The 12,515-nt window shown below is 35.8% G+C and overlaps 1 protein-coding gene and 1 pseudogene across 1 annotated transcript; one reads left to right on the forward strand and one right to left on the reverse strand.

Moving 5' to 3' along the window:
- Positions 1-1,467: 1,467 nt before the first annotated feature.
- On the reverse strand, positions 1,468-2,403 carry LOC126495930 (putative olfactory receptor 8G3). Its single transcript, XM_050133526.1, has one exon. It carries the CDS (start codon positions 2,398-2,400, stop codon positions 1,468-1,470), a length of 933 nt encoding a protein of 310 aa, XP_049989483.1. The 5' UTR covers positions 2,401-2,403.
- A 6,007-nt stretch (positions 2,404-8,410) lies between these two features.
- On the forward strand, positions 8,411-9,307 carry LOC126495906 (olfactory receptor 149-like; annotated as a pseudogene).
- The last annotated feature ends 3,208 nt before the right edge of the window (positions 9,308-12,515 follow it).

Consider the following 12,515-nt stretch of genomic DNA (forward strand, 5'->3'; position numbering starts at 1 on the left):
ATCGACAGAGACATATTGCATCAATTAATTTCAGTGCTGCTAGGTAATAAAGAGACAAATACAACATAGAAAAGCAGAGTATATGTTGACTCTTAAAATCCCAGCAAGCAACTATACTTGTAGTTCAAATTTTAAAGTTCTGAATAAGTTGTAAAAGTAAGATACAGATTTGACATAGATTGCAAACTAGAAATTGAAGTTATTATCCAACTCTGATTCATGCTGAATCAAATAGTAAAGCATCATAGCATCCCCACTTGGATGATGAGATTATCATCTTGGTGGAGAATTTGCTTGAGTTTCTATCAATTGGTTGAAAAAGACAGGCAAGATGAATGGATTTGGGACTAATTGTCCCAGAGGATTTTANATCTTGCCACCTTGGGAAACTTAGTTAGCTTTTCGAGGACTATTTCTTCATCCACGATAGGAATAATAATGGTATTTCATTTACAAGTACGTTGCTCTGAAAATTGCTGAAAGAATGCATGCAGATGTTTGATGGCGAGTCTAGCTCAGGGAAAGCCTTCAGCAGCTTGCTACTGTGTTTGCAAATATGAAGGACTCAGACGGGAGATTTCTGAAAATGGAAAGATTTGGGTTTGAATTTTGGCTTTCCTATTAATTAGCAAATTAATTAAGGTATTAATATATCCCTCAATGATAAAGATAAGTCAATATTCCACATAACAAATGATATGAAAGTTCATAGGAAGACAAAGTATTGAAAATAGAACCCCAAAATAAGAGACAATGTTGACATATGCACCAATATACAACAGATTATTCAAATAATATAGTCACTAACAGATTTACAACCTCATCTTTTTTTCACTAATAAGTTTTGTTAACAATATTATTTCTATTATTTTAGCCAACACTGAGCAGTTTTTAAATACTCTATATCAGGGAATTCATCAGAACACAATGCTTTATATCTATTCATAATTATCCAAATCAAAAAAACATTTTGAGTAGTATCATGGTCTAGCATCTAAACTCTATATGCTCAATCACTTCTTATGTTCAAGACTCTGAGCATACATTTTTTTAAATTGGTAAATATGTGACTACCACTGAGACTTGATCTGTGAGTTACTGGTATAATTATGTAAGGTATGAGGTTTTGGGTGCATGTTCTATTTTTAAAAATCTCAAGGATGACTATTACAGTTATCATCATTATCCTCCTCATCATAATAAGTTTCATAATTATCACCATCATCATTGTCATTTTTATTATTTAAAAATATAACTAGAGGACTCTTAAGCCTCAAGATTTTTTATTCTATATATCTTTTGGACATTGTAATGAAGGTTCAAAGATGGTATAATTGGGAATTGAGGAAGTGTTACATAGAAAAACATTACTGATATTCTAAAAATACACAAAGTAGGACCAACAAATATTATGCACAGGCAAAATAAACTACTTTTTCTAATATGGCAACAACTGAATTCCTGAGTCTACAATGTTTCCCTGTTAAGAATTTTCTTAATGGCTGATTTGACATCCTTATTTCTCAGGCTGTAGATCAATGGGTTCAGCATGGGAACAACAGTAGTATAAAACACAGATGATACTTTTCCTTGTTCCATAGAGCTAACGGAAGATGGCTGTAAGTACATGAATGCAGCAGAACCAAAGAAGACAGCAACAGCAGAGATGTGGGAGCTGCAGGTGCTGAAGGCTTTGAACCTGCCCTCAGTGGAACGGATACGCAGGATGCTGGTAATGATGAAGATGTAGGACATAAGGATGGTCAGGGCAGGTGTCAGGATATTTAATGCACTCAAGAAAAGAACCAATAGTTCATTGATGTATATACTGGAGCATGATAGCTCCAAGAGTGGAAAAAGATCACAAAAATAATGGTTTATCACATCGGTCTTGCAAAAAATCAACTTTAACATAAAGCCTGTATGAACGGATGACCCAATAAAACCCAAAGTATAAACTCCCACTGTGAGCCAGAAACAGAGATGATGAGACATGATGACATTATAAAGTAAAGGATTACAGATGGCCACATAGCGGTCATATGCCATTGCAGCCAACATGTGACACTCAGCAATAGCAAAAACAAGGAAACAGTAGAGCTGAGTCATGCATTCAGGGTAGGAGATGATGTTCTTCTTTGTCAAAAAGTTCACCAGCATTTTTGGGGTAACAACAGTAGAATGGCATAGGTCAATGAAGGACAGACTGCTGAGGAAGAAGTACATGGGGGTGTGCAGGTGGGAGCTGAACAAAATCAGGATGATCATTCCCAGGTTCCCCAGCACTGTGAGCAGGTAGATTCCAAGGAAGAGGAGGAACAGGGGAAGCTGCAGCTTTGGTTTGCTTGAGAGTCCAGCCAAGATGAACTCAGTTACAAATGAATAGTTCCCAGGCCCCATTTTTCCAAGCTCTCACTGTATTGTCTAAGGTTCTAAATTCAAAACAGAGACATGAGTATGCTTTCCTGTATCATCTGTTTTCTCTCTTCCTCACCCCTGTGTCTCTTGTGTGCATTTTGGAGAGATAGAAAAATGGAGACACAGAGACTTAAAGAATTCTGTGGAGAATATTATCCCTTATAGCAGACATTCCATATAATTTTTTCTTAAGTTTCTCCTGTTTCCTTGGGACAATCAATGATTACAAGAGTCAAGGAAGAGTAACAGACATCTAGGAACTTGAAATTACTACTAATCATAACATTTTAAGGAGAGTGCAAGGGCTATGCTTTTAACTTCAATTTAAAGTAAAGACTTATTATATTTATTTTTGAAGCATTTTCTTCCCCCTCTCAAATTCTCAGTAATGTATGATATCATGCACATTAATATTTATAATACATAGCAATTAAATTTTATCAGAATCAGAACTGGCAAGAATAATAAGCATTTTCCTTCATTTCTATTTGTAACTGGAATCATAGAACTAGTTTTCATGCTTTAATTGACTTGTTAATACAGTAGCTATCCCATTGAAACTGCTGCACTGTGTATCCCATAAACTTCATGTAGTCCTGCTGCCCTTCAAGGTGTTGTACTTAAACTCAACAGCAGAGGGACTGTGCTTTCATCTAACCTGTATTGTTTCTGGGGAGAAATACATTGGCATACATTGATTCATATTCTTTACCACTGTGGAAAAGAAACAATGGACCAGGACTGAACCCTACTAATAGGACTTCATTATTAGATTGGCAGAGACCAAAATACTACTTGTATTATGAGAGCAGTTTGGAAGGTCAACACAGGATACATTATTCACTGGTAGATTCTGTGATCGTGAAGTTTATATGTATCCTCTAAAATGTTTGTTGATGGTGGCTTTTGATTACCAGAATACTTACAAAATGTAAGTTGAAATTTTTATCAACCCACTGTAGCTAATACTCTGATGTAGCTTTTCAAAATGACTGATACATATTTAATTTATATATTAAAAAGATAGAAAATGTAGATATTAACACCAAAAAAATTCAAACAACATCTGTTCTATTTACTACCTTTAGATTAGACTGGGGTACTTTAAAGGGACATGGAAACCAGATAATTTCAGAAAAAAACAACAACTCTTGTTAATTGAGGAATTTTTTAAATAATAGGGAGTAATTTGACAATATAGTAAAAATGCACATATCTCATGATATGTGTAGCAAAATATTCAACTTATTGGTTTATTTAAATCAGTATTGTCCTCACTGTATTTGTCTCCAAAAGTTTAAGGTAAAATTAATGTCATGGGCAGAAGTATGTTGCTTCTGAACCAAATAGAACATCCCAACAGTAGGACACACTTTGATTTCCTCAAAGCCAGGAATGTTAGAATATTTATTATATAGTCATTTTATCGCTCAAGGACACAGGCATATTAAGTCACCTTTAAATCTTTTCCAACTCTAGTATTTTGTGACTTGATAATGCTAATGTCATTAGATTAGGCAATCTAAGTTCAAATCTTTTCTCAAAATACTACCACCGGAAAATTAATTCCATTCTTAAATTCACCTAGAAAGCAGAAATTTATATATCTGACATGTAAAAATTAAATTAACTGGCACACAGTTTCTAGATTGTGGTATGAACTTAACTGATGCCCATGTGATTTACATCGCAATGTGTTGAATTTCTCTCTGAGATGTTCTACATGAGTTAGTCAGCAGTTTTTCTATTGTTTCATATCGTAGATCTGAATAGTGTTTGTTATATTGCCTTGTGTGCAGGAAGTGTGTCAAAAATATGTTCAACAAAACTGCCCACAGAAGTTTAACATTCAGTTAAAAGAAATCCCTCAGAAGGGAACACCATCTTCACACTGATTAAGTTAAAAATGAGTAAACAATGACATGTCTGACAGGAGTCTGTACTGACAAAGACATTGGGGAAACAGACTTCTCAGCAGAGTGTGGTCTCTAGAACGAGCATGGGTATAGACGGATAAACTGCCACGAACATCTGTGTGGACCAGCAGAGATATTTCAGCAGAAGATTGGGAGGTTTTAAAAGATAAGCTTGGGAGTTTGTACTTACCTTTTCTTTGCAAGAAATTTAGTGTTGCAGGTTTTTATTCTCCATTTCACTGGATAGACAATGGTCTTTGATAATGTGAGAAGAAAATGGAGCCTCTGATCTTGAACTGTGATTAAGCTGATGTTTCAGTCATTTGTTCACTGCAAAGTTGGGTTGATACCCATGTGTTAGAGTCAATCCCAGTCTCATTAGAAACAAAAACTAATAAACTCTCAGAAGATCCCTATCCCATATGTATTAACTGTGAGGAAAAGAGTCAACAATTAGAAGTTCCCTTTCCCCAACCAATGCCAAGGGATTAATATCATCTAAGAATTTTGTTTTTCTTGTTAGATTCTAAATTAAAACAAGAACATGAGTGTTCTCATTGTTAGAGTTTTGGATATCTTAAATCAAGGCACTTAAGATGTCAAAATTTCAGGACAATTGTAAAACATATGTTTGAAGAATTATCTCGTGTGCTTTTTCCAAAAAGTAAAACAGGAAACCAGAGAAGCTATATGCTTTTAATTAACTTTGTTGACTTCACTTCTCTTGCTCTATTTAAATATTATAATACATGCAGAAACCGTGATTTTTAGTATATTTTCAGCTGTGGAGTGAACACAAGCATGCTTCATTTTGCTGCCACTTTACAATGTTCAGACATTATCAAAGACCCTCAAGGAGTTCCTAACAAAACCAGTAGGCAGAGACAAGTAGTTCTTTCTTAATGAATGGACAAGATGAATTTATTTTTGTAGATTTTATTTTTGTACTAACTTATTTGTTGAAGAAAATTACATTTAATGTTCTATTCATTAATGTAGAGTTTTGAGAAAATAGTTGCAATAAATTTTTGCTTACGTTGGAATTCTTTAAATATTTTGAATGTAGAATAGAGTTTCAGTATTCTTCTAATGGGTATTTCTCCAAACTGTTAAATTCTACCATATAAGTTTTAAGTAAGATTAGTAAAATTAAAGCTATCAGCAGTTGATGGGTGCTGGCAAGGGGAAAATGAAGTATCACTAGGTGTATCAACCACACTCCTGGACAGGGCCTATTCCCTGGAGGACTTGGGTGACACAAAATGGGCTCAATTTTTTTTTTCTGTTATTTGTTTGTTTGTTTTGCATGGACTTTAGGTTTCATTTTGTTGTTTTGGCCTGTTTTGTTTTACTGATCTTTGTTTAATGGAGCCTTGTTTTTTTCTTTTTTCTTTTTTTCTTAGAGAGTGAGACAGAGCAAGAGAACATAAAGTTCTGTTAGCAGGAGGTGGGGAAGATGATCTCAAGGGTTCAAGGAGGGGAAATTCGTGATTAAAATATATTTCATGAAAAAGTTTTACATGAAAATAAACTAGTTAAAAATAGCAAGCAATCAAAAAACAGACATTAAGACAAAAAATTGATGCCAACATGGTCTAAAACATTTGGGGCTGATGCCTGCCAGCCACTTTGGTTCCAGATGCTTTTGTACCCACTTGGGGTCAGGAGGAAAGTAGCTGAGTCCATGACCCTGGCTCAGTGCTTCCAAACTTTGGCAGGTGGTTGAATCAGGTCTGCTAGGTGTTCACAGGCAGGAGAGCATGGTAGATTCCTGCTGACATACACAGAAATATCTCCAGACCATGCCTTGCATGACAGATTAAACTTTTTTATATAAAACGGATTTATATGATGAACACTCCTTCTCAGAGTTAAAGTGGTGAGCATAGCTCGTACCCAACAGTCCCAGAGCTAATGGTAATAGTACCTCCACCATATTGAAAGGTGGGAAGAGACAGAGCAAGCATCCAGGGCTGCTGCAACCACACTGCTTATTACTTTAAAGTACTCCTGGTCAAAAAAGTATTTCAAATATACAATACAGAAAAATTTAGATGTAAAAGACCTCTAAATGGGTCACAGTGTATTTGAAAAGCCTATGTAATTTTGGGAGTGAGAAGAAAAAGAATATAGATAGTTATAAAAAGAAGTAAATGGTTTTAAAAAGTAAAACATAATCTTTTAAAATCCAGAAAACAAGCAGTCATAAATTTAAAGGAATAAAAAGAAAAATTAGCCACATAAAGATGGAATATACACAGAGACTCTGGATTATGTATATTATTGTGTTTTCTTTGAATTTTTGACTGTAAAAGAGCTAAGTACAAAGAGACATTTCATTGTATGGGATACTAAGCTAAACCAACATATATATTTTAAAGGGATCTTGACTTCAAAATTTGGGTCTAAGGACATGCTGGTTTGGAAAAGAGGTTCTTTTTTTTTGCTTCCACAGAGGATGCGAACCTGTGGATTCCTTCTAGACTAATGTAGTTTGATGGAGCAAGATACCCCTTAAAGGTCACTGTAAAAACCCCCAAGAAGAAAATACTTTCCCCCAATAAAGCAGGAAGCAGTTTTGAGAGAACTACATCCAAATTCCCCAAATGATTGTTTATAAATGTTTGTTTACATTTAAAGGGTATGTGATGTAGATATCAATACTTTGCATTGGTATGGATCTTGGTTATTCCCTAGAGCTGCAGTTATAGGCAATAGGGGACCTTCTTAGGAATCTTCTAAAGAGGGAGGTATCTTAACTGCACAATCATCTTTCCAGTTCCTATGAATAGTTTTTATAAGAATCTGTCCATGACTTTGGGAATGAAAAGTGTCTAGAGGGATCATAATTTCTATTTTTTTTTCTGGGGAAATGATTTCCATTCTTTGTTGTCAAATCTTGCTTTTCTGTTTGGTCTCCTTAAGAAAGTGAAGCTGTATCTGGGAGAGGGTGCTATTGAGCCACAAAAAAAACTGGTTATATCTTCCAGTAACCATATTACCCCCTGCAGTGGTAAAAATTGGGAACAGAATTGAGAAGATACAAAACAGTTGTGGTGGAAATTGATGATGATGGTGATGGTGGAGATGATGAAAACAATGACTACTATGATGACGATGACAGCTGTGGGGGTGTGGTCAACAAATGCTCATGGTTACTGCTTGTTGATGGCAACAGCATCTTGGTATCTTTCCAAGGAACAGTCTTCAACTACTACTCAGTTGCTGCAATGTATATGTTTGAGCCTTGCCACAGACACTTTTCTGGTAGCAGAGATCAGCCATAAAACACAATGCATGGAGATAGCTGCTGGCCTCTGAACCCATACTGTGTTTGAAGACTGCAAAAGGGCAGCTTTATGCTGCAGCTCAACACACACTCTCCTTATTCTTTAGGCAAGAAGGAATGGAGTTGATCTCTTTTTCTCTCCATCTATGTCTGTCTGCCTGCGGTCTCTCTCTCTCTCTCTCTCTCTCTCTCTCTCTCTCTCTCTCTCTCTCTCTCTCATCTCTCTTCTTTCTCCCCTCCCTTTTTTATTTCTTTGTATTATGTAAAAAAAAACCTTGCGCTTTCCTTATTAAGAATCCCAAGAAATTATCTTTAGTTCATTAAATTTTGTGATGTAAGTTTTAGGTTCAACAAAAATGTTTCATTGCTCCTAAATATTAGGACTATTTCTTGACATCAGTGCTGACAATGGTATTTGGTCTAATGTGAGTATGTGAATCTCATCTATAAAACTCTCTTAGCTCCTGTGTTCAGCTAAGTGGGTCCATCCTTTAATCAAACTTAAAAATGAGGAACTGGGAAAGTTTGTATTTTCTTATTGGTTTTGTGGGAGCCTAGGCAGTTTGGATGCTCACCTTACTAGACCTGGATGGAGGTGGGTGGTCTTTGGACTGCCCACAGGGCAGGGAACCCTGATTGCTCTTTGGGCTGACGAGAAAGGGGGACTTGATTGGGGGAGGGGGAGGGAAAGGGGAGGCGGTGGTGGGGAAGAGACAGAAATCTTTAATTAATTAATAAAGAAATAAATAAATTAAAAAAACTGGAAAAAAAAGAAAAGTCAAAAAAAATGAGGAATTGGACTTTGGTAACTGCATTCCTCCTGATGGGAATCCCACATTCAACTGAGCTGGAAAAGTTGCTCTTTGTTCTCTTTATGGCCTTCTCCCTGCTCACACTTCCAGGAAACCTACTCATTCTCCTAGCCATTGTCACCTCTTCCAGCTTTCACACACATTTGTATTTCTTCTTGGAAAGCCTGTTAGTGCTTGATATATTTTGCCCTTTGTTGAGTTCCCAAAGAAAGATGCTCTACCTCACAGGACATAGCCACATCATCTCTTATCAGGGCTGTGCTCTAGGTTCTTCTATCATTTCCTGGGCTGTTCTGATGGCCTACAATCCCCTTGCAGTCATATGTCAGCCTTTGAGGTACAAAGTCATCATGAGTTCACGGAACTATGCCTCCATGACAGTGGCTACCTGGATATGAAGAGCTGTCTGAGTGCATCTGTTCTCATGTTTCTAATCTTCAAGTTACCCTACTCTGGACCCAGTGAATTAGACAACTTTTTTTCTGTGACATCCTTGTGGTGTTGCCTTGGCTTGTGGAGATATGTATCTGGCACAAGCTGTGAGTTTCATCAATGTAGGTCTTGTTGCACTCATTTGCTTCCTCTTTATTCTTACTTCATACTGTCTCATAGTTATCTCCATATTGAAAAATCCATTCTTCTGAAGGCAGACACAGAGCCTTCTCCACCTGCAGCGCCCACCTGCCATCATCCTGTTCTTTTATGGCCCTGTAGTCCTCATTTACCTCAGATTTGCCTCCAGTCCTTGGCTAAATTCAGTGGTGCAAGTGTCTCCTTTCCTTAATCCTTTGATATATTCGTTTAGAAACAGGGAGGTAAAGTTGGCTTTGAGAAAGGTCTTGACACAAGGGATGCACACTCCTGGGGAATAAGCTTTATATCATAATCTCACTTTACAGTTTGTCTCTATTATCTGTTAGAAGTTGCCTTTATTTCAGTATGATCTTAAAAGTTGGTTGTGGCATACTTTATAATGAGTAGATATTATTTTGATTAAAGTTTATATTTCTCTTGTTTTAATTTTTGAAATTATAATATAATTGCAACATTTATCCCTTCTCTTTCTTCCCTCCAATCCTTCCTGCTCTCCTTTAGCTTCATGGTTTGTGTTTTCTATAATTGTATTTATATACATATAGATTTTATATATTTGTATATATATAATCCTACACATGTTTATATATACATCTATTTTCTTAAATATAACATTTTAAACTCATATAATGTCAGTTGTACATATGTATATTTTCAGAACTAAGCTTTTGTCAATGGACAACTACTTCATACACCCTTCCTTTTTTAACAACCATGTTTACCCACTCTTGTATTCATTTCTTGCATTCTAAGTGCATATAAATATTTACCTTGATATATATCAGGTTTGTTTTTAGTTTTTTAAAGACTGTATGTCTAGGGTCAGTGAGAAGTGAAAAAGAGAAGAAAGTAAGAAGGAATGGTTGAGGACACTGGTGGAGGAAGAACTAAGGTCCATGTCATCACTCTCATTGCTAATCTATTCATGATACTTAGAAACTGGAAAAACCTGATGTCCATCAACAAATTAATGGATAATAAAAATTTGGTATGTTTACACAATGAAATATTATTGATAGTTAGAAGGTGAATATATTTTTAATTAAAGGGCATTTATAAAGTCATATGTCATTTTATGTTATTTATTAAGAAGTTATTAGTCTTAATTAAACCTATTAGCTGAGATATACAGTCTCCTTTTTATACTAGTGCCCTTATTGTCTTGTAGCCTTGGAATAATCTTCAAGAAGCTAGAGAAAACAATTTGGATATTTATAAAAACATAAGAACCAGAGTACAAGCAGATTCATTCCCAAAAAAGTGCAATCTATGTATCTAAAACTTGGCTGCAAACACTTTTATTCATTTTATATTTGTCTATACTTTTATGCACATAACTTTATTTATTCATCCACATGGCAGTGTTTGAGCAGCTTTGCATCATTTGTTCTAGAAATTGGGGGCAGAATATAAAAGACACTTATGCCTATGATTATCAGAGATCTTATTTTCTAGGCAGATATGCCTAACTCTTATCAGAATAAGTGTTAAATTTCATTTGAAATGAGTGACATGAAGTAGGTACATAATCTCTCTCCAATAAGGAGGTATATGCTGGATGACCTCATTTATTTTGATTCTAAGATCCTATAAACAAGAATGCTTTTTGTACATACTAAAGAAATGCCCACAAAGAAACTACATTGAAACCTGCCAAAGTTGATTGGGTCATTTTGGAAAATATTGCAGTAAATTTTTCTAAATCACAGCATAATTACTGTCTTCTGATACTTTCATATATGGCATAAAAACAGGAGACAGACCATTATTTCGACCTCACACCTTCCTGCTCTTTCCAACTCTGTCTCATTTCTTTGGTTTTATTTGAGTGTTGGTTCCAATCTCATAGCTGGGGAATGGGTCTATGTGAAACATGCAAGTTTCTTAGGAAATATGTACCCCTCAGAAATGTGTGGGTGTGAGTTCAGTTATGCCTGTCATTGCACTGCTCACACCCTTTGTTTATTGTTTTCTTAATGCTAACTAGTTTGAGGGGAAATATATGAAGAATCTCTGGAAAAATATTTGATTCAGTAAGTGCTGCTATACAGATAAAAAGAGAAATACACGGGGAACTTACTATGAAGATATGAACCTAATTGTTGTTAACTGAATGGGTCCTTGTGTTAGTTATAGTTTTTATTGCTGTGAAGAGACACCATGACCATGACAACACTTGTAAAGAAAACATTTAATTTTGGTGGCTAGCTTACAGTTTCAGAGGTTCAGTCCATTCTTACCCTGAAGGGGAGTATGGCAGCCTATAAGCAGACATGGTGCTGGCTAAGTAGTTGAGAGTCCTACATCTTGCAGGCATCAAGAAAACAACTGACACACTAAGCAGTATTCTGAGCATAGGAAACATCAAAGTCTGCCCACACAGCGACACAACTTTCTCTAAAAGGCCATGCTCACTCTAACAAAGTCACACTTCTTAATAGTGCCACTCCCTATGAGATTATGGGCACCAGTTACATTCTCACTATCACAATCCTCACAAGAAAAAAAACATACACGATTTTCTGTGTCATTGAAAATTGCCATCATATCATTCTAGTTGCAAGGTCAAAAACATTGAATTGGTTTCCTGTTATGATCACTCTCTTGCCATCCGCATCTAAATCATGAGTACAAATTAGGTTCTCTCCAGGATATATCAACAAGCCTGTCTCCTTCCATTGCCACTGAATTCTATCTCTTCTCCCTTTCACTTTCATATTCTTATCCTCAATCCTCATGTGTGTGTAGATTCGTCACTTCAAATATTACTGTAGGCCATTGAGGAGGCTTAGTAGGTTAGGAATCTTGGCACCAAGACTGAAGACTTAATCTCCAAGAAAAGGAGAGAGCCAAGTTTCTCATCTTGTCCTATGATGCTCCTTTCATGGCACCCCTCCTTCGAAAAATCAACATAATTTGTAGAATTTATAAAATAGACCTACTCTTTCACATGAGACCACTAAGATTTTGTCTTATTTTATTCTTAGTGGTATTTGCTAAGAACACAAACACACACACACACACACATACATACACATCTATATGTATCCATGTATACTTATATCTATACCAGTAAGTAAGAAAGTAGGTTAGTGAGCCCAAGTGAAAATCACTGTGTTGGGAGTAGTGATACTAAAATGGTGAAGTGAGGTTCACCAAAAATAAAAAAAACACATTTTGTTTTAAGATGGCTCTTCAACTTGAAAGAGCATTCTTACACACAAGACAATTTAAAAGAAAAAATTGAATGCTTAAATTGGTAGCTTTAAGATGTTTTCTATATGCCCCTCCCACCCCACCCCCAAGATCCCAATTTTTGCCCGGCAATCTTGTCTACTTCCCATAACCAGGAGGATAGCTATATGTTATTCTTTGGGATCACCTTCATATTTAGCTTCTTTAGGATATCAAATTATAGACTCACTGACCTTTATTTATCTCTAGAAACCAATTATGAGTGAGTACATCCCATGTTCATCTTTTTGG

The sequence above is a fragment of the Alexandromys fortis genome, unplaced genomic scaffold, assembly GCF_014885135.2.
Source record: "Alexandromys fortis isolate MF-2015 unplaced genomic scaffold, M_Fortis_MF-2015_v1.1 scaffold_231, whole genome shotgun sequence".
NCBI classification, from domain to species: Eukaryota; Metazoa; Chordata; class Mammalia; order Rodentia; family Cricetidae; genus Alexandromys; species Alexandromys fortis.